This window comes from Podarcis erhardii (genome assembly GCF_964252035.2).
Source record: "Podarcis erhardii genome assembly, chromosome: 3".
In the NCBI taxonomy this organism is placed as follows: domain Eukaryota; kingdom Metazoa; phylum Chordata; class Lepidosauria; order Squamata; family Lacertidae; genus Podarcis; species Podarcis erhardii.
The window spans coordinates 122,868,515-122,894,056 of NC_138507.1; the positions used below are offsets into that span (position 1 = coordinate 122,868,515).

General features: G+C 46.9%; 1 protein-coding gene across 1 annotated transcript in view; it reads right to left on the reverse strand.

The window, feature by feature from the left end:
• The window catches only part of OTOF (otoferlin), a 203,173-nt gene that overhangs the window by 112,813 nt on the left and 64,818 nt on the right, over positions 1-25,542 (reverse strand). Inside the window, exons 4-5 of the mRNA XM_081854518.1 lie at positions 18,254-18,353; positions 14,257-14,441 (exon numbers count right to left, since the gene is read on the reverse strand). Of these exons, the coding sequence (XP_081710644.1) occupies positions 14,257-14,441; positions 18,254-18,353 (285 nt within the window). The remainder of the gene's footprint in view (positions 1-14,256; positions 14,442-18,253; positions 18,354-25,542) is intronic.

Below are 25,542 nucleotides of genomic sequence, written 5' to 3' on the forward strand. Positions count from 1 at the left end.
GTTATCCCACCTGCTGCTTTTCAGCTATGAACCTCTCCCTCCTTCTCCTCCACACACCCCAGTTTTGCTGCTACTCAGTGCCAAACTGGATCCATCCCCAAATGTCCAGTTCACTCCTCGGAAGCAGAATAAACCATGCAAAATCTGAACAGCAAAAACTGGTCCTGATCAAAAATGGCATTTCCTCATTCCACATTGTATTCAGAGCCAGCAGCACAAGACCGAACGCAGTAACGGAAAGCAGTAGGAAATAATATGACTTACGGTGATATAATATGGAGACCACCCACAGCCAGTAAACAGCTAGACCCCCTGGGGTGTTAATAAACAGAACCCCAATTTCTAGGTACATAAATAGCCACACCCTAGAGGTCCCGGGCCGTAAGGAAGTTAGATTAGCCTCCACCAGGGCCAGGGCCTTTTCAACACTGGCCCCAACTTGGTGGAACGCTTTGTCTCATGAGACCAGGGCCCTGCGGGATCTGATTTCTTTCCGCAGGGCCTGCAAGACAGAGTTGTTCCGCCTGGCCTTTGGCTTGGAATCAACTTGATCCCCTCCCCCCTCTTTCCTTTTTCCTTTCTCCTTCTGTGATGGAGCTCCTATTTGGGGGCTCCCCTGGCTTTTTTCTGGCCCACATAGGACCAGTCTGGATAGTTGGCCTTGGTGAAGAGTTGACGTTTTCTTTCCCCAAAAAGTTTTTGAGTTTCTGCTGAAATGAGGCTGCATCTTAATGTTGTATTTTAATCTTGTTTTAAAGTCGTATTTTAATCAATTTTATATCTGGTGTTAGCCGCCCTGAAACCCAGTCTTGGCTGGGAAGGGTGGGGTATAAATAAAATTTATTATTATTACTATTAGGAGGATGCTTTGAGTGTTGGCTTCGCTGTGTGTAAAGGGGCTGGCTTTGGTCATCTGCAATTATATGGCACCCTGTGCAAGCCCCAAAATTGGCAGCCTCAAATGGATCTTCTCAATTGTGGGTCACTGACTCCTGTGGCAGGGAGTTCCCCAGGTTAACAATGTCCTGTGTGAAGAAGGACTTTCTTTTATCTGTGCTGAATCTCCCGGCAGATGTTTGCATTCTGGTTTTGTCAGCACAGCCCTTTTCCAGAACGGCTTTGGACAGCTGAATTGTGATGAGCTTTTTACAAAAAAAAAAAAAAAAAAACACCCAAAATACAAGGGTGATGAACCAAACAGACAAGGCTGGGCTGCAAAAGCAGCTGATCTGCTGAGGCCTTGGCAGAGCCGTTCACTGATTATTTCCATCCAAGAGAAGGTTTGTTTTCTCCTCCCGGTGGGAACGGAAATTAGCTGACTAATGAGACATCTTTCCCAACTATGTCAAAACGCAGTCGGCAAATGCTTCGGTAATGAAGCCTGCAGGAGCTGCCAAATCTCACCGGAATCATCAGTGGATTTTTCTCTACTTTCTTGCAGAATGGACAGCACTGTCAATATTAACCCAGGTAGGAAGGAAGAATAATGGAAAAGGGGAAGGTAGTGATGTATGGAAGTGAGAGCTGGACCATAAAGAAGGCTGATCGCCGAAGAATTGATGCTTTTGAATTCTGGTGCTGGAGGAGACTCTGGAGAGTCCCATGGACTGCAAAAAGATCAAACCTCTCCATTCTGAAGGAAATCAGCCCTGAGTGCTCACTGGAAGGACAGATCGTGAAGCTGAGGCTCCAATCCTTTGGCCACCTCATGAGAAGAGAAGACTCCCTGGAAAAGACCCTGATGTTGGGAAAGATGGAGGGCACAAGGAGAAGGGGACGACAGAGGACGAGATAGTGGGACAGTGTTCTCGAAGCTACAAACATGAGTCTGACCAAACTGCGGGAGGCAGTGGAAGACAGGAGTGCCTGGCGTGCTCTGGTCCAGGGGGTCACAAAGAGTGGGACACGACTAAACGACTAAACAACAACAACAACAACAACAACAACAACAGAGCAAGCTTGCTTTGAGCTGCTCTGGACGGGAAGACCAAAACCAATGGATTCAATTCAATCCAATCAAAGTGTTGTTGCTGACCTTTAAAGCACTAAATGGCCTTGGCCCAGTAGACCTGAAGGATCGTCTCCACCCCCATCCATAGCTGTCAACTTTTCCCTTTTCTTGCAAGGAATCCTCTTTGAAATAAGGGAATTTCCCCTAAAAAAGGGAAAAGTTGACAGCTATGCCCCCATCGTTCAGCCTGGACACTGAGGTCCAGCTCTGAGGGCCTTCTGGCGGTTCCCTCCCTGCGAGAAGCCAAGTTACAGGGAACCAGGCAGAGGGCCTTCTCGGTGGTGGTGCCTGCCCTGTGGAACATGACAAGGAAGATGATTCCAACTAAACATCAGGAAGAACTTTCTGACAGTAAAAACTGTTCAACGGTGGACCGGTATCCCTCAAGAGCTTGTGGACTCTCCTTCCTTGGAGGTTTTTAAGCAAAGGTTGGGTGGTTGTCTGTTAGAGATGCAATAGCTGTGATTATTCCTGCCCAGGCACACTCACCCACCCCAATAAAAAATAATGTGCAGGGGAAAAAGTTAGGGAACTCCACAGAGTATGTTTCCTGAGCCTGAATACATATTCTGTGTGTTTTCCTTTCCCTGGTGGGGCTGATATGTTTTTAATATAATGTGCAGCCCAGCAGAAACGAGTGCGTTTTGAAATCTGGTCTCTCGTGAAGCTGCTGATAGATGCTGACCATTGCTGGATGGAAGTGGGATGCTCAGTGCCAAATTGTTCAGGCAGAAGTGCCACAGGTTCAGTTCCTGCTATCTCCTGTTTTTTTTAAGAAAGATCCCAAGACCACAGATGTAGAAATGTCCTTCCCAGAGACATTGGAGAGCGACAGCTTCAGACTGTCACACTATTCTGGTCTATTTGGCTCAGCAAACAGAAAGCAGCGGTTTCAAATGTGTTCATTATGTCAGAGAGAGAGAAAGAAGAGGCAAGGCTAAGTATTGTCAACCTGTGAAGTTAGGAAAAGAAAAACCTGTGGATTTTTCCTCTCCCCCTCTGGCTCTTTAAAGCTCAGCTGTCAGCACACATTGAACATGAAGGGCAGCGGAGGAAGGATCTGAGCCCTTGGGTACCAGGTTGCTATGGCAGCAGCTGCAATAATTAATGCCACCCACTTTTCTAGCAGCACGGCAATATTCCCATGCTTGGCTTCAGAGGCACGGGGTGGACAAAGTTGCTGGAAGATTGCCAGGAGGAAATCCACCAGCTCGGTGCAAGCTCTGCGAGTCAACATGAGCCAGCAGTGTGATGCTGCGGCCGAAAAAGCGAATGCAATTCTGGGCTGCATCAACCGACATCTAGTGTCCGGGTCAAAGGAAGTCATAATCCTATTCTGCCTTGGTCAGACCCCACCTGGTCTGGGGGTTGGATGAGGGGTCTCTTTGGGTCCCTTCCAGTTTTATAATTCTGCATTAAGACCCTTCAAGTTCTCAAAGACTTAATGACAATGAACTTAAGGAAGACACAAGATCTACCCACCCTGGAAGAATGGCAGATGAAAGTAATGGACTATATGGAATTGGCGGAAATGACTGGCAGAATCCGAGACCAGGGAGAAGAGCTGGTGGAAGAGGATTGGAAGAAATTTAAAGACTATCTACAGAAACAGTGTAAAATTTATGAATGTTAAAATGATGTTGGACTAAAAATATGTGGTATTAGTGACAAAGTTAGAAAGAGTATGCAAAAATGAATTTATGGATGAAAACCTTGGAGTTGTGATATGTTAAGATACAAAGCTAAAGATGATAAATGGAAAGAGGGTAAGGATTTGCTGATTTGATTATGTAAATGGGAATACAAAAAGGGGAGGTGTGAGGAGGTCAAGGAAATAAGGTAATGAGCTTCAAAGTTAGAAAAAGAATAACGGATTTTTTTCTTTCTTTTTTCTATTTTTATCTATTTTTTGTGTTTTGTGTATTTTTCTGTTTTGTGTTTCTTCTTTTTTTGTTGTATTTTGTTAAAATTTCAATAAATATTTTTTTTTTTTTAAAAAAAAGACAATGAACTTCAGAAGGGAATTAACAAGATCATCCTAAAGTTTTATTGAGGACTATGAATTGCAGGTACAGCCAACTGCATAGCAGGGAGACCCTCCTATTTCTGCAAAGAAAAAGTGCTTCATAGTCTAACTATACATTTCCCTCATATCTTAATCTGTATAAATCTGTTTCATATGTTCCTATAGATCCGATGATGGGATCTAGTCCACAAAAACGACATTAAGAGATGGAAAGGCTCTTCGATGCTTTTGTGTCGCACGCAAGTTGCCTCTGCCCCAATTCCTTCTCAACATGCAGACAAACCCTGTGTGAAGGGTTGGGGGTTATTGTTCTGTTTTCATTATTTACTTATGTTTATATATTGTATTTTATTCTGAGAACTGCCCTGAGATGTTATGGTGAAGGGCAGTATATAAATTTTAAAAAGAGAACAACAATAAAAGTATACTAAGGTCACAGAACACGATAAATTAAAAAGATCGCTGCCAAAAAGCAACAGCCCATAATATGAATAGTTTTAGACCATGTTTTGACAACCTGGTACCAAGCAAAAGTTTTAGATGAAAAATCCCAGCAGCCCCTGCATTCTCCAGCCATCCTGTCTGGGACACGTGGGAATTGAAGTCCAAAATATCTTGAGAGTCCTAGATTGGCCAAGAGATTTTACTTTCTTGGGCTCCATGATCACTGCAGATGGTGACAGCAGTCACGAAATTAAAAGACGCCTGCTTCTTGGGAGAAAAGCAATGACAAACCTAGACAGCATCTTAAAAAGCAGAGACATCACCTTGCCAACAAAGGTTCCTATAGTTCAAGCTCTGGTTTTCCCAGTAGTGATGTATGGAAGTGAGAGCTGGACCATAAAGAAGGCTGATTGCCGAAGAATTGATGCTTTTGAATTCTGGTGCTGGAGGAGACTCTTGAGAGTCCCATGGGCTGCAAGAAGATCAAACCTCTCCATTCTGAAGGAAATCAGCCCTGAGTGCTCACTGGAAGGACAGATCCTGAAGCTGAGGCTCCAAGACTTTGGCCACCTCATGAGAAGAGAAGACTCCCTGGAAAAGACCCTGATGTTGGGAAAGATGGAGGGCACAAGGAGAAGGGGACGATGGAGGACGAGATGGTGGGACAGCATTCTACCGGCATGAGTTTGACCAAACTGCGGTAGGCAGTGGAAGACAGGAGTGCCTGACCTGCTCTGGTCCAGGGGATCAGGAAGAGTCGGACATGACTAAACGACTAAACAAGATTTGCCAAGGCTGGCAATGCTCAATGGCAAAGGTTTTCCTTTGCTTGTTCTGCAAAGGCATTTCATCCCCTCCCTCTGTGAACGTAAGAACATAGGAAGCACTTTGCTGGATCAAGCCAAGGGCCCATCCAGCATCCTGTGCATTTGGCCAGCCAGATGCCTGTGAGAAAAGATACAAGCAGAATACATGTACAGGAGCCCTCTCCCCTCCTACAAATTCCAGTAATGGGGATTGAGAAGCATCGCTGCCTCCAGCTGTGAAGGCAGAGCAAAGCCATCGTGGCTGCTAGCCATTGGTAGTCCTCCTCCACCACCATCTTTTAAAGCCATCCCAGTGGGTGGCCATCACTGCCTCCTGTGGCAGGGAGTTCCACAGTTTAACCATGCACTGTTGAATAAGTCTTTTCTTTTCTCTGTCCTGAAAAACCGCTTCCGCTCTTGAAAGAGGTGAAGTTGCAGGCTTCACGAGCCCAGCCCTGCACGATTTGGGGGGGGGATTCCTGGCCAGCCAATTGGTTGGCTCTGGGGGCATGGCCTGCCCTATTTAAACACAGGCACAGCCAGGGACCTTCCTCTTTCCCCACCTGCCAGCTGTTCCTGCTTTTCCCACCCTCCCACCCTATAAGGTTTCCGTTCCTTGACCTTGCTATGGACCTTGGTTGGTCGCCGTTGAGGGGCCTGGTAGGAATTTTCCCACTTGGCAAATTGGCACCAGCCACTTGGTTTTTGCCCACCTTGCAGCAAATCGTCACAACTTTCTGGGTATTGGTGGTTAGGCATTGGTATTGTTCTGTAGTTGGAAGAGGAGAGGAAGCGCCATCACCTGCCCCACATATTGAAGAGCAGTCTGATAAAGGATTCCAGGGGGTGTGACCCTGTCCGAAGCCTATAGAGGTGAGGGCCCAAGGCACGCCCCCTATTGGTGACCCTGGGGGAGTTCCTAGTTGATGTGCATCAGCAGGACTCCCCCTAGTGGTGGTTAACCCTTCCCAGACTTCTGGACTGGAGTCGGATATAGTTGGTTAGGACCAATGCCTAAGCCAATACCGCTCATCACCTGTAACCAATAAAGCTGTGGCCTTTTTTAGCCCATTAACCTTAATAATTGTGTCTTGAGTCTTTATTTCCACTGGGGGGGGGGGGATTCACCACGCAACTTCAAGCGTTCATTGGATGTCCGCAAGTTCTAGCCTTATAACCGAGATGAACTTCCTTTTATCCACCTTCTCCACAGATGGAGGATCCTCGTTGGCCCACCAAGCAATCCCATCACTGTTTGTCCTGCCCCGTCCCAATTCTTCCCCTCATCTACAGAACTACGACCCAGGATGCAAAGACTCACTCACATGCTTTGATATCACATGCCCCATGGCACTCCACGCCCTTGGACAAGTTTGCGCACATCAGAGAAATCGGCACCAGGTGAGATCTCCCTGCCACCGTCCCACATTCTCATGTGCCATGCAGGGGAAGAGAGATGGCGCAACACAGCCTCTCCTGCCTCATGGCTGCCCTGCATCTTTCATCTTTGCATGAGCATCTATGAGGACCAGGAACAATGGTGGCGGTTCTCCGCCTTCCCTGCAAGGACAGCTGTTGCCCACTCAGCTTCTGCTCAACTCCACCACAGCAATCCAGAAAGGAGACCCAAGTTTCTCTGGGTTCCTTGTACCTGGCGTTGAGAGAGCCCTGGCTGATGGTGTCCCCCTCGCCCAGAAGCTCGTCGTCGCTGTGGTAATACATCTCGTCCTCTTCTTGCCTGCGTGGATGGGTGGCAACAACAGGAATGGGATTACCCAAGTTTTACCTGTCTCTTTGAGCACCGGAAGGCAGCAGGGATTGGTGATGGCATTAGAGGTTACCGCCAACACACTTCCGCTGAGCTTTTCTGCTTGTGTGGTGGCACCTCAGTAAAACCACTTCTTACGGTTTGTAGCAGAGTTTTCCCCGGAGGCAGCGGACAAGAACTCAAATTCACAGTCAAGCGCTTCTTTATTGCTTGACCGGTTGCACAAGCAATTCTGTTCCTATTACAGTGGTACTTCTGGTTGCGAATGGGATCCGTTCCGGAGGCCCGTTCACAACCTGAAAAGAACGCAACCCGCGTGTGCACATCTGCGCATGCGCAGGTCGCAATTTGCCGCTTCTGCGCATGCGCGTGGTGTCATTTTGCACACCTGCACATGCGTGAGCGGCGAAACCCGGAAGTAACCCATTCCGTTACTTCCGGGTCACCGCAGGACACAACCTGAAAACGTGCAACCTGAAGCAAACATAACATGAGGTATGACTGTATATAAAAGCTATTTACATTCCTTCTTTATCTCTCCAGCACGGTATAATCTCAGTCCAGTAATTAACAATCCTGAAACAGCAAAATTCAAAGTATCGGCAGCATACATTGTCTTACTTCCAACCTTGTTGTCAGCGTGTGTGCTGACAGTGTGTGTGTGTGTGTGTGTGTGTGTGTGTGTGTGTGCTTTCCTTGTGTGGAAATTTCAGCCTTCCTCCCTTTATTTGCAACTCCAGCTGTCACCAACCAAGCCTAGAGTGCCACTCTTACTCAAGAAAATTCTGGAACCCACTTTAAAGCTTCCAGGAACTTTTATCTGTTTCTTAAAAAATGTTTTTCTGGCAGATGGGGACAAGTGTGGCAACCCTACCAGAACCGGGCTGCGATTCCTGCATTTTCTTCTGGATGCTGAAGGAAACAACTGGCGGGTGACAGTCACGTTTGTGTATATCCACTGAGTCGTGCTCTCCTTCCTTGCCATGCATGAAGCATAGCTGTCAACTTACAGATTTGAAAATAAGGGACCAGCAGCCTCGAAAATAAGGGATCAGCAGCCAAAATAAGGGATTTTATGGGCACAGGTATGTTCAACTTCTGAGCCCCTCTGAGCCAAAGGCAGAAAGCCCAGCCAGCAGCCAAATGAAGCCTCATCAATAAGGGACAGCAGTTGGACATGGCGCTGGGATAAGGGACTGTCCCGCCAAATAAGGGACACTTGACAGCTATGGCATGAAGCAGCCCTCAGCTCAGAATAACACATTGTGAAGCGATCGAAGAGTTCCTGATCCACCATTGGCCTTGAGATATGTGCTTTGGTTGTGAAGGATCTGTGCAGGAGAAATCCAATGGGCGCAGATCCTTTCTCCACCCATTGGTTCTAGCTACCCAGGTTGTTTTTTACCCGCCAAACTTTGAGACCAGAACTAAGTCTTCGTGGTGTCAGCGCTGGCTGCAGCCACATTTGCAGGTGAGAATCTGAGGACATCAGGGGAATTAAGCAAGCCCTTGATGTCTCACTTGCCACATCTCCTCTGAATATGCCCTTCCATTCATGTTGCCTTGGTCAAGATTGCTTTAGGTAAAGGTAAAAGGACCCCTGACCATTACGTCCAGTTGTGACCGACTCTGGGGTTGCGGCGCTCATCTCGCTTTTCTGGCCAAGGGAGCCAGCGTACAGCTTCCGGGTCATGTGGCCAATAGGACTAAGCCGCTTCTGGCGAACCAGAACAGCGCACGGAAACGCCATTTACCTTCCTGCCAGAGCAGTACCTATTTATCTACTTGCACTCTGATGTGCTTTTGAACTGCTAGGTTGGCAGGAGCAGGGACCAAGCCACGGGAGCTCACCCCGTCACGGGGATTCGAACCGCTGACCTTCTGATCGGCAAGCACTAGGCTCTATGGTTTAACCCACAGCGCCACCCGCGTCCCTCCCAGAACTTTAGGTAAAGGTAAAGGAACCTCTGACCATTAGGTCCAGTCGTGGCCGACTCTGGGGTTGCAGTGCTTATCTCACTTTATTGGCTGAGGAACCGGCGTACAGCTTCCGGGTCATGTGGCCAGCAGGACTAAGCCACTTCTGGCAAACCAGAGCAGCGCACAGAAATGCTGTTTGCCTTCCCGCTGGAGTGGTACCTATTTATCTACTTGCACTTTGACATGCTTTCGAACTGCTAGGTGGGCAGGAGCAGGGACCGAGCAACGGGAGCCCACCACGTCGCGGGGATTCGAACCACCAACTTTCTGATCGGCAAGTCCTAGGCTCTGTGGTTTAACCCACAGCGCCACCCGCGTCCCTCAAGATTGCTTTAGGATCTGCCAAAGTAGCTAATATATCCTGATCTCTCCTCGCTCCTCAGTCACCTGTGTTATTGTTGTACTCAAATTACCCACCAGAGGGCATGACATGCAAAACAACTCGCCGGTTCAGCAGCCTCTTCGATTATTCCTGGAGTTGTACAAAACCTTCAAAGCGCCAGCGTCAATTGAGGAGCAAGGTGCATAATTCTTCTCTAAACACTTTGACTGGGGGAAATGATGCTCTCTTCCCTAAGCCATGCACCAGATAACCTCAGCTTGGGAGTTCGCAGAGTTTTACCGCCCAAGTTGCTCCTGGCATATTTTATTTCCAGAGTTACCTGCATCGCTCCACTGTTCTACCAGGCAATGTCACGCCACAAAGATGCAACGTAGCAACCGACCCCAAGGGTCATCCAGTCCAACCCTCTGCAAGGCACACATCGCGGCTAAAGAATCCCTGACTGGTGAGTCTGTTCCGCTGTTGAACAGCTCTAACCGTCGGGAACTGAAGAGGTGACATGCGACCGCCTCTCCTGGTCTGCCCGTAGAGGACCTTAAGGTCTGTGAATAATCATAGTTTAGAGGTCCGGGCTCTAAGGAAGTCAGACTATCCTCCACCAGGGCCAGGGCCTTCTCAGGGATGGCTCCGACCTGGTGGAATGCTCTGTCCCATGAGACTAGGGCCCTGCAGGATTTAACCTCCTTCCACAGGGCCTGTAAGACAGAGCTATTCTGCCTGACCTTTAATTTGAATTCAGCCTGATCTTTTATTTCCCTTCCCTTCCTTCCCCCTCCCCTTTTATGAAGATTACCCGCTCTGAGACCCCACAGCTAATTCTCCCCTGGTCTCCTCGCTGGCCCAAGTAGGACCAATTCAGCCAGCTAGCCCTGGGAATTATCTAATGCTTATTTCCCCTAAACTGATTTTTGAATTTTATTGTTATTCATGTTTTTATACTGTATTTTATGCTGCTTTTATAATTAAGTGTTTTAAAGTGTTTTTAATTTGTTGTTAGCTGCCCTGAGCCCGGTTTTTGAACCGGGAAGGGCGGGGTATAAATACAACAACAACAATTAATTATTATTATTATTAATTATTTATTATTATTATTATTATTATTATTATTATTATTATTATTAATTAAAGAGCTGAAGGGTTGTCTCATGGAAGATGGAGCAAGGTGGTTTCCTGCTGCTCCAGAGGGGAGGACCTGAACTGCTGGATTCAAATGACAAGTCAGGAGATTCTGGCAAAATATGGGGAAATATTAGGAAGAACTTTCTGACGGAAAGAGCTGTTTGACAGTGGAACAAACTTCCTCAGAAGGTGGCGGGCTCTCCTTGGCTGGTGTTTTTAAGCAGAGGTTGGACGGTCAGGGATGTTTTATCTGTGATTTGCCAGATGACCTTGGGGTTGGACCAGATGACCTTTGGGGGTCCCTTCCTGTGGGATGTATCTTCACTGTAGCAGTCAAATACAAGGAGTCCAGTTTCCTAGAGTGGACATGCAGGGGAATGTTGGTACAGCCAGGAGGACTTCCTAGAATCATAGAATCATAGAATCATAGAGTTGGAAGAGAGCACAAGGGCCATCGAGTCCAACCCCCTGCCAAGCAGGAAACACCATCAGAGCACTCCTGACATCTGGTTGTCAAGCCTCTGCTTAAAGACCTCCAAAGAAGGAGACTCCACCACACTCCTTGCCAGCAAATTCCACTGTCCAACAGCTCTTACTGTCAGGAAGTTCTTCCTAATGTTTAGGTGGAATCTTCTTCCTTGTAGTTTGGAGCCATTGCTCCGTGTCCGCTTCTCTGGAGCAGCAGAAAACAACCTTTCTCCCTCCTCTATGTGACATCCTTTTATATATTTGAACATGGCTATCATATCACCCCTTAACCTCCTCTTCTCCAGGCTAAACATGCCCAGCTCCCTTAGCCGTTCCTCATAAGGCATCGTTTCCAGGCCTGTCACACCTGGTCTGGAGCCTCCTTCTTCTGTGTGTGACCAGGTAGATGGGCGTGACCCTGGCAGACCCTATGAAGGGGCAAGTCATGCCACACGGCCATCTTCCTCTTTTGGCTCATTTTGGCTCAGGTATACGGCCTCAGTCCTGTATACCGGAAGGAGCGTCTCCACCCCCATCATTCTGCCCAGACACTGAGGTCCAGCTCCAAGGGCCTTCTGGCGGTTCTCTTATTGCGAGAAGTGAGGTTACAGAGAACAAGACAGAGGGCCTTCTCGGTGGTGGCGCCTGCTCTGTGGAACACCCTTCCTTCAGATGTGAAGGAAATAAGCAGCTTTCTTATCTTTAAAAGACCTCTGAAGGCAGCCCTGTTTAGGGAAGTTTTTAATATTTAATGCTGTACTGTTTTTAACACTTGATTGGGAGCCACCCAGAGTGGCTGGGGAAACTCAGCCAGATGAATGGAGTATGTATGTATGTATGTATGTATGTATGTATGTATAAATAAATAAATAAAATTTTCATCTTTTGCCATCTTCTGCTGGCTCTTAGCCAGCAGCACATGACTCATCCTTTCAGAGGATGGAAGCCACAAGGTAGAAAGGCTGAGGCCTGGCTACAAATGTACCCATAACTACAAGATAAAGCCTGCCTTCAGGACAATACTGTGAACTGAATGTAAGTAAACTTTATCATTACTTTTAAAGAAGACTGTCGCAAATTAAGATTGGAGAAATCTGTAGAAATCTGGAAGGAATATTTAAGCGATAAGGTGGAGAGTGGTGGGAAGTAGGGGGAGGAGAGGTGGGAAAATATTGTTAAAAAGGTGTAGTCATAGGTATATTGGTATTCAAATCTGAATTGGCAAATTGTGTTATGAGCAAAACAAAACAAATTCCTTCCAGTAGCACCTTAAAGACCAACTAAGTCAGTTCTTGGTATGAGCTTTCGTGTGCATGCACACTTCTTCAGATACACTGAAACAGAAGTTTCCAGACCCTTCTATATAGTGAGAAGGTGGGGAGGGGTATTACTCAGAAGGGGGGTGGGAATGGGTGATTGGCAGATAGCTGTGATGAGCCTGTTGACGACTCTTAACGACTGCAATAGGTCTTACAGGAAAAAGCAAGGGGTGAGAAGGTGAAAAATGGCTTTGTCATGTATAATGAGATAAGAATCCAAGGTCATTGTTCAGACCAGGTTTCTCCATGGTTTTAAGTTTGGTGATAAGTTGTAATTCAGCAGCTTCTCTTTCCAGTCTATTTCTGAAATACCCCTCCCCACCTTCTCACTATATAGAAGGGTCTGGAAACTTCTGTTTCAGTGTATCTGAAGAAGTGTGCATGCACACGAAAGCTCATACCAAGAACTGACTTAGTTGGTCTTTAAGGTGCTACTGGAAGGAATTTGTTTTGTTTTGACTATGGCAGACCAACACGGCTACCTATCTGTAACTGTGTTATGAGCATTATTATGGTTTTTGTTGTATGTGTGTTTTGAGATTGTTGTTTGTATTGAAAAAATGATTAAATAAAAATTTAAAAAGATGAAGAAGACTGTTGTGTCATTATGCGGGTGGCACTGTGGGTTAAACCACAGAGCCTACGACTTGCCGATCAGAAGGTCAACGGTTCGAATCCCCGCGACGGAGTGAGCTCCCGTTGCTCGGTCCCTGCTCCTGCCAACCTAGCAGTTCGAAAGCACCTCAAAGTGCAAGTAGATAAATAGGTACTGCTCCGGCGGGAAAGTAAACTATGTTTTCGTGCGCTGCTCTGGTTCACCAGAAGCAGCTTAGTCATGCTGGCCACATGACCCGGAAGCTGTACGCCGGCTCCCTCGGCCAATAAAGCGAGATGAGCGCCGCAACCCCAGAGTCGGCCACGACTGGACCTAATGGTCAGGGGTCCCTTTACCCTTTACTTAAAGGGGAAATTTTCCAAGAACAGCCCAATCTGGACAAGCCAGACTGGACTGCTTGACTCAAATGATTCTAACGAATCCATCAACTGGCTTCCTGCAACGTACAAGGGGGTGTGTTCTGCTACCAGCTCACTAGCGTGAGTGAAGAAGGATAATATTTAATCAATATATCCTCTCCCGCTATCCTCACTGTTCCCACACTTCCAACTCTGCAGTACTCCACTTTGCCTTACTGAACCCAGGGTTTTGCTTTGCCTGCCTTTGCTGTGTTAGAGTCTGAACTCGGGCTGTGAACCTGCTCCTTGCCCCAGAACCCCTCGACCGTCCAGAACAGAACTGTGGCTGAGCGCAACCTGGGCTGGTAGATGTTGAATGGAGAGCTTCTTCTCATCTGGAATGAGAGCAATTAAACAGTGCATCTGACCTCCGAAATGGGGGCCGTCTAAACATGCTCAGGCTGGTGCATGATGCCCATTAAAGCTGCTGCTGGCAACAAGAATTGTTAACGTATTGATCTGGGAAGTTGATCTACAGTTCCAATTAGATGTTTCAGCCCAGTTTTGTACAGCAAATTGGCTGGTTACGGCGTCTTTGCCTCCGTGAGGGTCATCTCTCTGTGGCCTGAAAGAAGGAACACCCGTGATTTGTTTCTTTATTAGTCTGTCTCCCTTACACTGGACCACAGCAGGAATCCTTCCTCCTCTGGAGACGAATACAGGACTGACACTTCCAGCAAAATTATGAGAAGGAAGAAAACAGAGCAGGCAGGCAGGCAGGCAGGGCACCGCTGCCAGGAATGGATGAAAAAGAAACAACCGTGGTTAATCTGGCAAGTTCTGCAGAAGTAGAAATGAGTGGTGAAAAGAAAGGAGGAATTTCAAATGCAGATTTCGTCAGATTGGTTTTCTGGCAAACTGGACTGGTGTGAGAAAGGTCCCCCCATGCCCTATGCATAGGAGCAATTTGGAAAGCGCCACGCATGCGAGTTACATTTCAGAAGGTGTGTCTCCTTACCTCCGGAGAGCCCTCTCTGCGGCGCTGGTCTTGCTGGGAGACTGCCGCTGTGGGGGCAGCAGGACGTCCATCTCGTGGGGGTCTCCCTCCGAGGGCGCGTTGGGACTCTCCAAGAACTCGTTGTCATTCCAAGCCCCGACGGTGCCATCCATAGCCTGGTACCTGATCTCGAGGGAGATGCTGGTCTGCAACAGAGGAACCGAAAACACACTTACTCATGGGTAGGCAAACTAAGGCCTGGGGGGCAGATCCGGCCCAATCACCTTCTGAATCCAGCCCACAGACTGGTCCGGGAATCAGTGTGTTTTTACATGAGTAGAATGTGTGCTTTTCTTTAAAATGTAGCTCTGGGTTATTTGTGGGGCATAGGTATTCGTTCATTTTTTTCTTCTTCAAAATATAGTCCGGCCCCCCACAAGGTCTGAGGGACAGCGGACCGGCCCCCTGCTGATAAAGTTTGCTGATCCCTGCACTTACTGGTCTGTTTCCCATGTCGTCCTGCCTCCCTCTTCCTTCTCATGTCTCGTTTTGGCCAGGCAGCTTTCAGCAAACGCCACCCGAGTTGGACCCGAGAGGGAGTGTTCCTGCCCCATAAGTGCCTCGGGGAGAAGGCCCCGCTCCTCCCCACTTGCTCAACCTTTCTGTAGCTCAGTGACAGGGCAGTGGGCTGGCCTCTTCCAGCAAAGGACAGGAAGGGACTTTCAGTAGGAGACATTTGGCAGGAGAGGAACTAGCTGCCTCTTACAGTAGCCGACGGCACAAGATATGGGGCATAAGAACATTGGAGAGACTACAGTCATACCAGGGACGTGGGTGGCGCTGTGGTCTAAACCACAGAGCCTAGGGCTTGCCGATCAGAAGGTCGGTGGTTCGAATCCCCGCAATGGGGTGAGCTGCCTGCTCCTGTCAACCTAGCAGTTCGAAAGCACATCAAAGTGCAAGTAGATAAATAGGTACCACTCTGGCAGGAAGGTAAACGGCATTTCCGTGCACTGCTCTGGTTCGCCAGAAGCAGCTTAGTCATGCTGGCCACATGACCCAGAAGCTGTACACCAGCTCCCTCGGCCAGTAAAGCGAGATGAGGGCCGCAACCCCAGAGTCAGCCACAACTGGATCTAATGGTCAGGATCCCTTTACCTTTACATTACAGTCATACCTCGAGTTAAAGATGCTTCAGGTTGTGTTTTTTTGGGTTACAGATGCGCCAAAACCTGGAAGTACCGGAACGGGTTACTTCCGGGTTTTGGCAGTCGCGTATGTGCAGAAGCGCTAAAGCATCTCTCCCCGTCCCCCAACCACAGCTAATGAAACCTCGGTTTCTCTGGCGAGCTTAGATGCAGCTCACCTGAGCATTGCCACAAATTGGAAACCAGAAAAACCAAGAGGATTGTGCCTGACGCGCTCTTCCCTTCTTTTGTGTGGTTGCCATGGTTACTGCATCACAGGCATTTCTGTACAGCTGTACAGAAATAAATAAAAAATACCCCACACATCTGAATCTGGTCGTTTGCTAAAAGTCCCAGTTGCTGGAATAAGAGAGCTGGTGTCATGGTAGTAGAGAGCTGGGCCCGGACTGGGAGAGATCAGGGTTCAAATTCCTCAATCAGCCTTGCCTCTCCACCTAAATACCTCACAGGGTTGTTGTGGGCGTTGAATGAGGAGGGGGTGAACCGTGGTCGCCACCTTGAACTCCCTCAGAGGAAATGGCGGGATATAAATGCAACAAATGACTGGATGATGGGAACCGCAAGGCGCGTCACTCGAACCAAGTCGCTAGTCCTCAGTGTGATGCAGGAAAAAAAGTTCGTGTGGCAGGGGACCCAGGGGCCGCAAGGCCATTCCAGCAGCTCAGCAAGACCCACACAGCAATTATGTGTGTGTGTGTTTCTTCAAAAGGAACTAAAGGTCGATTTGCACAACAGAAACTTTGTACATGGCAAAGGGACATTTCCCCACAAAGCTGGTGTAAATCCTGTGGTCGTCTACAATCTCCACATTATCATGTCTTAAACAGCAGGAAACTTGTAAGTGCGGCTAAGACTTGACAGCTTTCTAAGGCTCTTGGCATTCATATTTTTTACCAAGATGCTAGTCCACATTATAAATGCTTTTTAATGACATTATTTCATTTCAAATGGGGACAGAGTGCCTTGTCTCTGCATATGGACACCAGACAGGCACTTTTGCTGTACTCTGACACCTGCTAAAAACATCTTTGTGTAGGCAAGCCAGCCCAGATATGCAGAATGTTAACCTCTCCTTTAGCTTTTTGCTGATTTTAATCATTTCTGAAAGTCTTAAACCAGCTGCTTTTAACTGTTTTCCCTGGCCTTTTCATTATTTGTTCTGGAAAATGAATAACTGTGGTCTCACCATCAGATAAGTTGGGGGGGGGCAGATAAACACTTATCCGTTCACCTTGAAAACTCCCAGGGATTTGCAAGCATTGGTTCGGAGTGCTCAGAAAACCTCAAGGGGCTTTGAAAGCGCTCTCAGGAAACCCTTGAAATGCAAAGCCCCCATTGTTTTCCAAACACATCCTGAAAGCAACAGACAGTCTTGTAAGAGGCAGAAGGAAGCAGCCTGCAGACCTGGGAGGGAAGGAGGTAAATGTCAACCCATAACTGTAAAGCAAGAGGGCGAGAGAATCATAGAAACATAGCACTGTATAACTGGAAGGGAACTCCAGAGGTCATTTAGTCCAACCCCTGAAATGCAGGAAACGCAGGTAAAGAATCCCTGGCAGGTGGACACCCAACCTCTGCTGAAAATCATCCAAGGAAGGAGAATGCACCACCTTTCAAGGAAATTTTACTGTAATAATAATAATAATAATAATAATAATAATAATTATTATTATTATTATTATTATTAATTACTTATATTCCACCCATCTGGCTTGGTTTCCCCAGCCACTATGAGCAGCGATTAAAAATACCGGTACATTCAAAGATCAGTCATTAAAAACTTCCCTAAAGAGGGCTGCCTTCAGATGTCTTCTAAACGTCAGATACAGTGGACGCTCGGGTTGCGAACGTGATCCGTGCAAGATGCACGTTCGCAACCTGCAGCGGTGCATCTGTGCATGCGCGGGTTGTGATTCGGTTCTTCTGCGCATGTGTGAAGTGCGATTTAGCGCTCATGCGCATGCACGACCCCCGAAACCCGGAAGTAACCCGTTCTGTTATTTCCGGGTTTCGGCGGGTCTGTAACCCGAGAAAACTCAACCTGGTATGACTGTAGTTGTTTATTTCTTTGACATCTGATGGGAGAGCGTTCCACAGGGCGGGCGCCACCACCGAGAAAGCCCTCTGTCAGAAAGTTCTTCCTAATGTTTAGTCAAAATTTCATGCCTTGGAATTTGAATCCATTGATTCGGCTACTATATTTGTGCAGCTGGGGCAACCCAGTCAGATGGGTGGGGTACAATTATTATTAATTATCATCATCATCATTATCTAAGTGCAGAACCTCACATTTGTCCCTGTTGAAATTCAATGGGGTCTTCTGAGAGGGTCTCCAGTGGTGGGTTTGAGATTTGCCATTGTCCCCCCACCCAAGGTAAAGGTAAAGGGACCCCTGACCATTAGGTCCAGTCGTGGCCGACTCTGGGGTTGTGGCGCTCACCTCGCTTTACTGGCTGAGGGAGCCAGATTATAGCTTCCAGGTCATGTGGCCAGCATGACTAAGCCGCTTCTGGCGAACCAGAGTAGCACACGGAAACGCCGTTTACCTTCCTGCCGGAGTGGTACCTATTTATCTACTTGCACTTTGAGGTGCTTTCGAACTGCTAGGTTGGCAGGAGCAGGGACCGAGCAACGGGAGATCACCCCGTCGCGGGGATTCGAACCGCCAACCTTCTGATGGGCAAGTCCTAGGCTCTGTGGTTTAACCCACAGTGCCACTTGCGTCCCCCCCACCCACCCAAGGCACCTTCAATTTTCGGACACATTCTGAGGGTCCCAGGTCACTTCATGCATTACTTGACCACATTTACCCGGATGGAAGCGTTGTTATCATCGATCAAGGTATCCGTCACCTCCAGCTGCCCTTCCTCCACCACCTTCTGTAAGACCATCTGGAACGTCCCGATGAGCCTAGGAAGGAAGAAGGAAAGGCTGTGAGGGACTTAGACACCAACACATTCCCCTTCTGATGGGGTGGGCCAGACAGACCTCAGTGTTGGTTATTGCAGATTAGTTGCACTGCAGAAGGCGTTCTGGGGAGACCACACATTCAACAAATGCAAAGTAACTTTCGCTAGGTTTTAATAAGTAGTGATGTATGGAAGTGAGAGCTGGACCATAAAGAAGGCTGATCACCGAAGAATGGATGCTTTTGAATTCTGGTGCTGGAGGAGACTCTTGAGAGTCCCATGGACTGCAAGAAGATCAAACCTCTCCATTCTGAAGGAAACCAGCCCTGAGTTGTCACTGGAAGGACAGATCCTGAAGATGAGGCTCCAAGACTTTGGCCACCACCTTGGCCACAGCTTCAGGATCTGTCCTTCCAGTGAGCACTCAGGGCTGATTTCCTTCAGAATGGAGAGGTCTGATCTTCTTGCTGAGGCTCCAAGACTTTGGCCACCACCTTGGCCACAGCTTCAGGATCTGTCCTTCCAGTGAGCACTCAGGGCTGATTTCCTTCAGAATGGAGAGGTCTGATCTTCTTGCTGAGGCTCCAAGACTTTGGCCACCACCTTGGCCACAGCTTCAGGATCTGTCCTTCCAGTGAGCACTCAGGGCTGATTTCCTTCAGAATGGAGAGGTCTGATCTTCTTGCTGAGGCTCCAAGACTTTGGCCACCACCTTGGCCACAGCTTCAGGATCTGTCCTTCCAGTGAGCACTCAGGGCTGATTTCCTTCAGAATGGAGAGGTCTGATCTTCTTGCTGAGGCTCCAAGACTTTGGCCACCACCTTGGCCACAGCTTCAGGATCTGTCCTTCCAGTGAGCACTCAGGGCTGATTTCCTTCAGAATGGAGAGGTCTGATCTTCTTGCTGAGGCTCCAAGACTTTGGCCACCACCTTGGCCACAGCTTCAGGATCTGTCCTTCCAGTGAGCACTCAGGGCTGATTTCCTTCAGAATGGAGAGGTCTGATCTTCTTGCTGAGGCTTCAAGACTTTGGCCACCACCTTGGCCACAGCTTCAGGATCTGTCCTTCCAGTGAGCACTCAGGGCTGATTTCCTTCAGAATGGAGAGGTCTGATCTTCTTGCAGTCCATGGGACTCTCAAGAGTCTCCTCCAGCACCACAATTCAAAAGCATCCATTCTTCGGCGATCTGCCTTCTTTGTGGTCCAGCTCTCACTTCCATACATCACTACTGGGAAAACCATAGCTTTAACTTATACGGACCTTTGTTGGCAAGGTGATGTCTCTGCTTTTTAAGATGCTGTCTTAAAAAATTACAGCATATCAATAAGTATGACCCATCCACCAGGGTACTGAGAGAGCTACATGCTGCGCTTTATATACCACACCCAACAGCTTAATTACCACAACTTAGCAGCACCTGCTATACTGCTTCACAGCTGTAAAACTAGGTCACGTTACTTGCTCTGGCCTTTAAAGAAATACACATCTTGTGGAACAATAATGAACCTTCAAATCTAAAGAGACCTTTCAACACTCAGAACTCCCAAGACCTCGGAAGAAAGCAAAACCATTCTCCGAGAAAAGATCAAGGCAAAAAATATCAGCACACAGGTAGCCAATGTAAGAACATAAGAAGAACCGGCTAGATCAGACCAATGGCTCATCTGGACCAGCATCCCGTCCAACCAAATGACCCTGTCCAACCAAATTTACTGCCTGTGCAACCTTTCCAACTGGTGTCTGGAAAAGCACATGAATCTGACCTTTGGAACATTTGTAAGTAAATCATTTTCAAGAAAAAGCAGCAGAATTTTAAAATGTTTTACTTACTAAACATGTGGTATTTCCTAAGCTGAGGGAAGAGGGAAGTTTTGGAACCCATAATGGCATATTCTAAAAGTCTTACAGTCTATATTTCACAGTAAGAAGATAAGAGCCTTGTGGGATCAGGCCAATGGCTCAGCTAGGCCAGCATCCTGTTCTCACAGTGGCTAACTAGATGCCCCAATAAGAAACCCATAAGCAGGATTCGAACACAAGAAAAGGACTTTCCCCCTCCTGTGGTTCCCAGAAACTGATATTCAGGGATATCGCTGCCTCCAACTGCAGAGGCAGAGCATAGCTATCCTGGCTACTAGCCATCAATAGCCCTCTCCTCCTCCATGAATTGATCTAATCCTCTTTTAAAGCCATCCAGGTTGGTGTCTGTCACTGCCTCCTGTGGCAGGGAGTTCCATAGTTTATGTGTTGCATATCATGGTATGTACCTTAGAAGAACCGCACTTGTACTCCCTGCGTCATTGCAGGGAAAACATGCAGGTGAAGCAGTTGGTGACCTGATGACCTCACACCCCAAGGTTTGCAGAGTCAGTTTGCGTTTCTTAGTGCAGAAAGTATTGATCTGATGTGTAGAGATCTTTCCTATTCTAATTTATTCAAGAGGGTTCTGGAAGCTTCTGTGCGTGAAAGAAACAAGCAGCAGGTTCCAATGATGTTTGGATTATTCCTTCCGAGAAGATGAGTACAGTGGAACCTCAGGTTGCGAACGTGATCCGTGCGGGAGGCACATTCACAACCCGCAGAGCTGCGTCTGTGCACGTGTGTGATGCAATTTGGCGCTTCTATGCATGCGCAAAGCACGATTTAGTGGTTCTGCGCATGCACGAGTGCCAAAACCTGGAAGTAACCCGGTTCGGTTCAGCGCATCCGTAACCCAAAAACGCGCAACCGGCAGCATTCACAACCCAAGGTATGACTGTACAGCTGCCTTAAACTGGTCCTGTTATCTCTTCTGTTAAGGTCATGCTGACTATAAAAGTAGGGCCAGAAGGAGCCCGGGTTTCACTTTCTATTTCTTTTCCTTCTGGTGTGGTGTTCTGTATATGGTGTTAAGGTTTAGACCTGTTACAAGTTATTTTAAGTTTAAATTAAATTAACTGGATTTCTTATGGACTGTGCCAATCCTGAATGTATTGGATTTGTGACCATTCTGCTCATTTGCTTTCAGTTGGAGTAAAGCTCTGCTGGATGAAATATTCATTGCCTCTGGTCTATTTTGGGGGGATCCTGCAACATGTTTAAGTTTTACTCTGCTAACTATACGTTGGAATCTAAAGGTAAAGGACCCCTGGACGGTTAAGTCCAGTCAAAGGCGACTATGGAGTTGTGGTGCTCATCTCACTTTCAGGCCGAGGGAGCTGACGTCTGTCCACAGACAGCTTTCCGGGCCATGTGGCCAGGAGGACTAAACCGCTTCTGATGCATGGAGGACCGTGACAAGTGCCAGAGCACATGGAAATGCCATTTATCTTCCCACCACAGTGGTACCTATTTACCTACTTGCACTGGCATGCTTTCAAACTGCTAGGTTGGCAGGAGCTGGGACAGAGCAATAGGAGCTCACCCTGCTGTGCAGATTCGAACCACCGACCTTCTGATCGGCAAACCCTAGGCTCAGTAGTTTAGACTACAGCGCCACCCACGTCCCTGTGTTGGCGATTCCCAGGCCGTTGTGTACACCATACTCTCTTCTCCTCAGGTCCATGAGGCTGAAAAAGAGCACCCAGGAGCCTTCAAAGAGCTGTTCCACACTGCAAATTAGAAAATCAATGGCATTTGGATTAGATGAACCTAAGTTTACACAGTCGGGCAAGAGACAACACCTCTGGGCCACCTCAGTCTTTGGCTGTGATGAGGGAGAAGCAATACCTACTTTACCAGTAGAGATGTTCTAGTTAGATATAAGCAGTGGTTCAACATGTCTGCAAAGAGAATATGAGGACATAAGGTGCTGGATCAGGCCCAAAGGATCCCATCTAGACCAGCATCCTGTTCTTACACTGGCCACCCCAGACGCCCAGCCCCAATGGCCTTCATTTGCAAATGGATCGTTGAGGTTTCTCCTCCTCCTTCTTCTTCCTCTTCTTCTTCTTCACCATCTTCTTCTTCAGCATCATCATCTTCTTCTTCTTCTTCCTCTTCAACATCATCATTTTATTTTATTTTTTTAAAATAATATTTATTAAAGATTTTCAAATATAACAGAAAGAGAAAAACATCCAAATTTAAAACCTTATTTTCATTGGCATCTTTCCAGGACTTCCCCTCCCCTCCCCCTCTTGTATTCCAATTCTTTCAAATAAATTCAACAAATTCTTACCCCAAGTTTTAAAATTATTATCATTGACCCAATTTAAAAGTATTTTCCCATCCCCTAAAATCGACCTGTTCCCTTCCACGAGTTCCCCTCTTTAATATGCTATACAAATTAGGATAAAAAAATAGAAAAAAGAATAAAATGTAATTTAACACCCTTTGGATTCCAAATTTCCCTCCCCCCTTCCCCGGTTGCGTTCCCAATGTCCATCAATGTCTACTGTCATCCTGGAGCTCCCACATCTAAGCCATAGTCCTTCACCAGTCCACTTTGCCGTCTTTTTAAAAGTCTTTGCCGTCTTTTGGTCATCTTTAGTTTCGAATGTCCAATCTTGGAAGGAGTCTGTCTCCAAAAAGGTCCATTTTTTCTATCCAGATCTTTGTATTTAAGAGTAAAAACTTCAATTTTATTTCTTTAGACCTTTCAAATCTGGATGTCCCAAATGTTCCCACTTCCAACTTTGTCCAGTTCTTGTTATTCTTGTTGTTCTTGTTGATCTCTCTCCTCCTTTTTTCCCCTGCTCTCCTGCACAAATGTTCTAATTCCAAAAGCTTCTAATTCCTCTGCAGAGGCTTTGTTATTCAGGAACAAAACATTACGTCAAGTCCCTTCCATTCTTCAATAGATAATTCTATTGTCTCCTTTAGTGTATAGACCTCTGTAGACAAAATAGTGTTCCATTTCTGCAGTTTCCCAGGAGATAAAAATTCCTATTCAAATTCCATGCCAGCAATACTTGTAGTGTCCCACAGCTCCTCTAGAGGGATTGTAGTAACTCAGTTTCCTTCCAGATCACGCCCAACAGTCAAAGTAACTTATTATTCCTTGTTTTAAACAATTTATATCCAATTTGTAACAAATGTAACCAGCAAAGTCCTCGTAACAAAGTTCTCTTTTTGTTCTTCCGCTTTGACAGCTCCTTTGACAGCTGTCAAAACCTCTATTTCTCCTCTCCCGGCGCTCTCACGGATCGCTCCCGGGGTTTCGGGGGGGGGGTTGCATTTTAATTCACTCCACTTTTCTCCTCCAGCCCAGTCTTGCAATTTTCCATCGCGAAATTAATGACTTTATCAAAATAAGGTTGCACTCAATCTTAGTTGTCAAATCCTTTGCTTTAACTCCTCTACAACAGGGGGGAGGCTGACTTCCTTTTTGCACCTCCCCCGCTCGCTCCGAATTTTTTTTTAAAAAAAAATTCCCCTTTTTAATCCAAGTTCCAATTACTCACGGATTATTCTTTTAAGTCCAAATTTTCAATGGAAGAAGTCAACGCTCTCCGTCGAATGGCATGCGGCTTTGCTCGGCAGGGGAAGCGGAGGACTCATAGCACCCCCCCCCGTCACCCGCTCCGCAGCCTTTAAAAAGGCTCCTTCGCGGGTCGGGGGGCGCAAATGGTGCCCGCCGAGTCACCATGCCCATGGGTTTCAGCGCCCATGGTTTTTGAGGGTCCCCGCGTCGCCGGCACGGTAGAACCCAGCCCCTGCCGAGCAGGCTCCCTCCGGAGCTCGGAGGGAGTCCGCCATTCGGCGATGGCGCCAACCCGGAAGTCTCTCAACATCATCATTTTATTCTTCTTCCTCCTCCTCTTCTTCTTCTTCCTCTTCTTCCTCATCACCATCTTCTTCTTCAACATCATCATCTTCCTCTTCTTCTTCTTCTTCTTCTTCTTCTTCTTCTTCTTCGATTACTCGAAGCCCAGTAAGATTATTTTCCATAAACACGGTTTTAACAATGAGTCCGTAAGTGACTGTGGAGGCCAATTCTGGATCCACACATCCTTCCACAGTGGGGAACATCTTCCCTTCAGCTGTGGCCCTACACAGTTGTCAAATAAGTTGGAGTTCCTGTTATTAAATATACCAAGAAAAAAGCACACCAAGAACTCAGGCCAATGTAAGTTTCAATAGTGGGAGTGGCCCCTACTCACAAGTCGATAGTCAATAGTAACAAAAACTAATCCATTCAAAAGTATGTATTCTGACAAGAATTACAAACTCAAGTAGAGATGACAAACTCTAACAGAGATTACAAACTCAAAGTCATAAAGATACGTATAACACAATAATTCATTACAAAGATTTTCTCTTTTTCACTCGACAATAATGTTGATCCTTATAATTTATCAGCTTGCAGACGGAGACTCAGTTTCAATCACTGAGCAGAAGTCAGAAGTCAATTATGGATCAGAAACCAGGACAGGGCCCTGTTTCGAGGTATTCACCTTCATCAGCTGGAAGTATCAAATATTACATGAAAATACACCTAGATTCTAAATTATCATGAATTATAAAACAATCATAAATTATAAAACAGTATTATATACCATTTGGTTCCTTACCTAATTTTTAAAGGGTTTAGTTTTGGTTGCTATTGACGCCTGCTTTTTGGGAGAAAAGCAATGACAAACCTAGACAGCATCTTAAAAAGTAGAGACATCACCTTGCCAACAAAGGTCCGTATAGTTAAAGCTCTGGTTTTCCCAGTAGTGATGTAGGGAAGTGAGAGCTGGACCATAAAGAAGGCTGATTGCCAAAGAATGGATGCTTTTGAATTATGGTGCTGGAGGAGACTTTTGAGAGTCCCATGGACTGCAAGAAGATCAAACCTATCCATTCTGAAGGAAATCAGCCCTGAGTGCTCACTGGAAGGACAGATCCTGAAGCTGAGGCTCCAAGACTTTGGCCACCTCATGAGAAGATAAGACTCCCTGGAAAAGACCCTGATGTTGGTTGGGAAAGATGGAGGGCACAAGGAGAAGGGGACGACAGAGGACAAGATGGTTGGACATATGCGGAAATCGATCTCTGAGCTTGATCGATGGAGCCGCGATCTCAGACAGCTTTACGATCCCAATCAGTCATTCGCAGCATCCGGCACGCTTCTTTCTCAGCTGCGCAACAAAGTCTGCTGTCTCTTTGGCCATGGCTTAGCAGAGTAGCATACAGCGGTGTAAAACAGTCTTTTTCTCCCTTTTCTCCATGCAAGCATACACAGACAGATTTGTCTATTTACAGCACTTTATTGGAACATTTC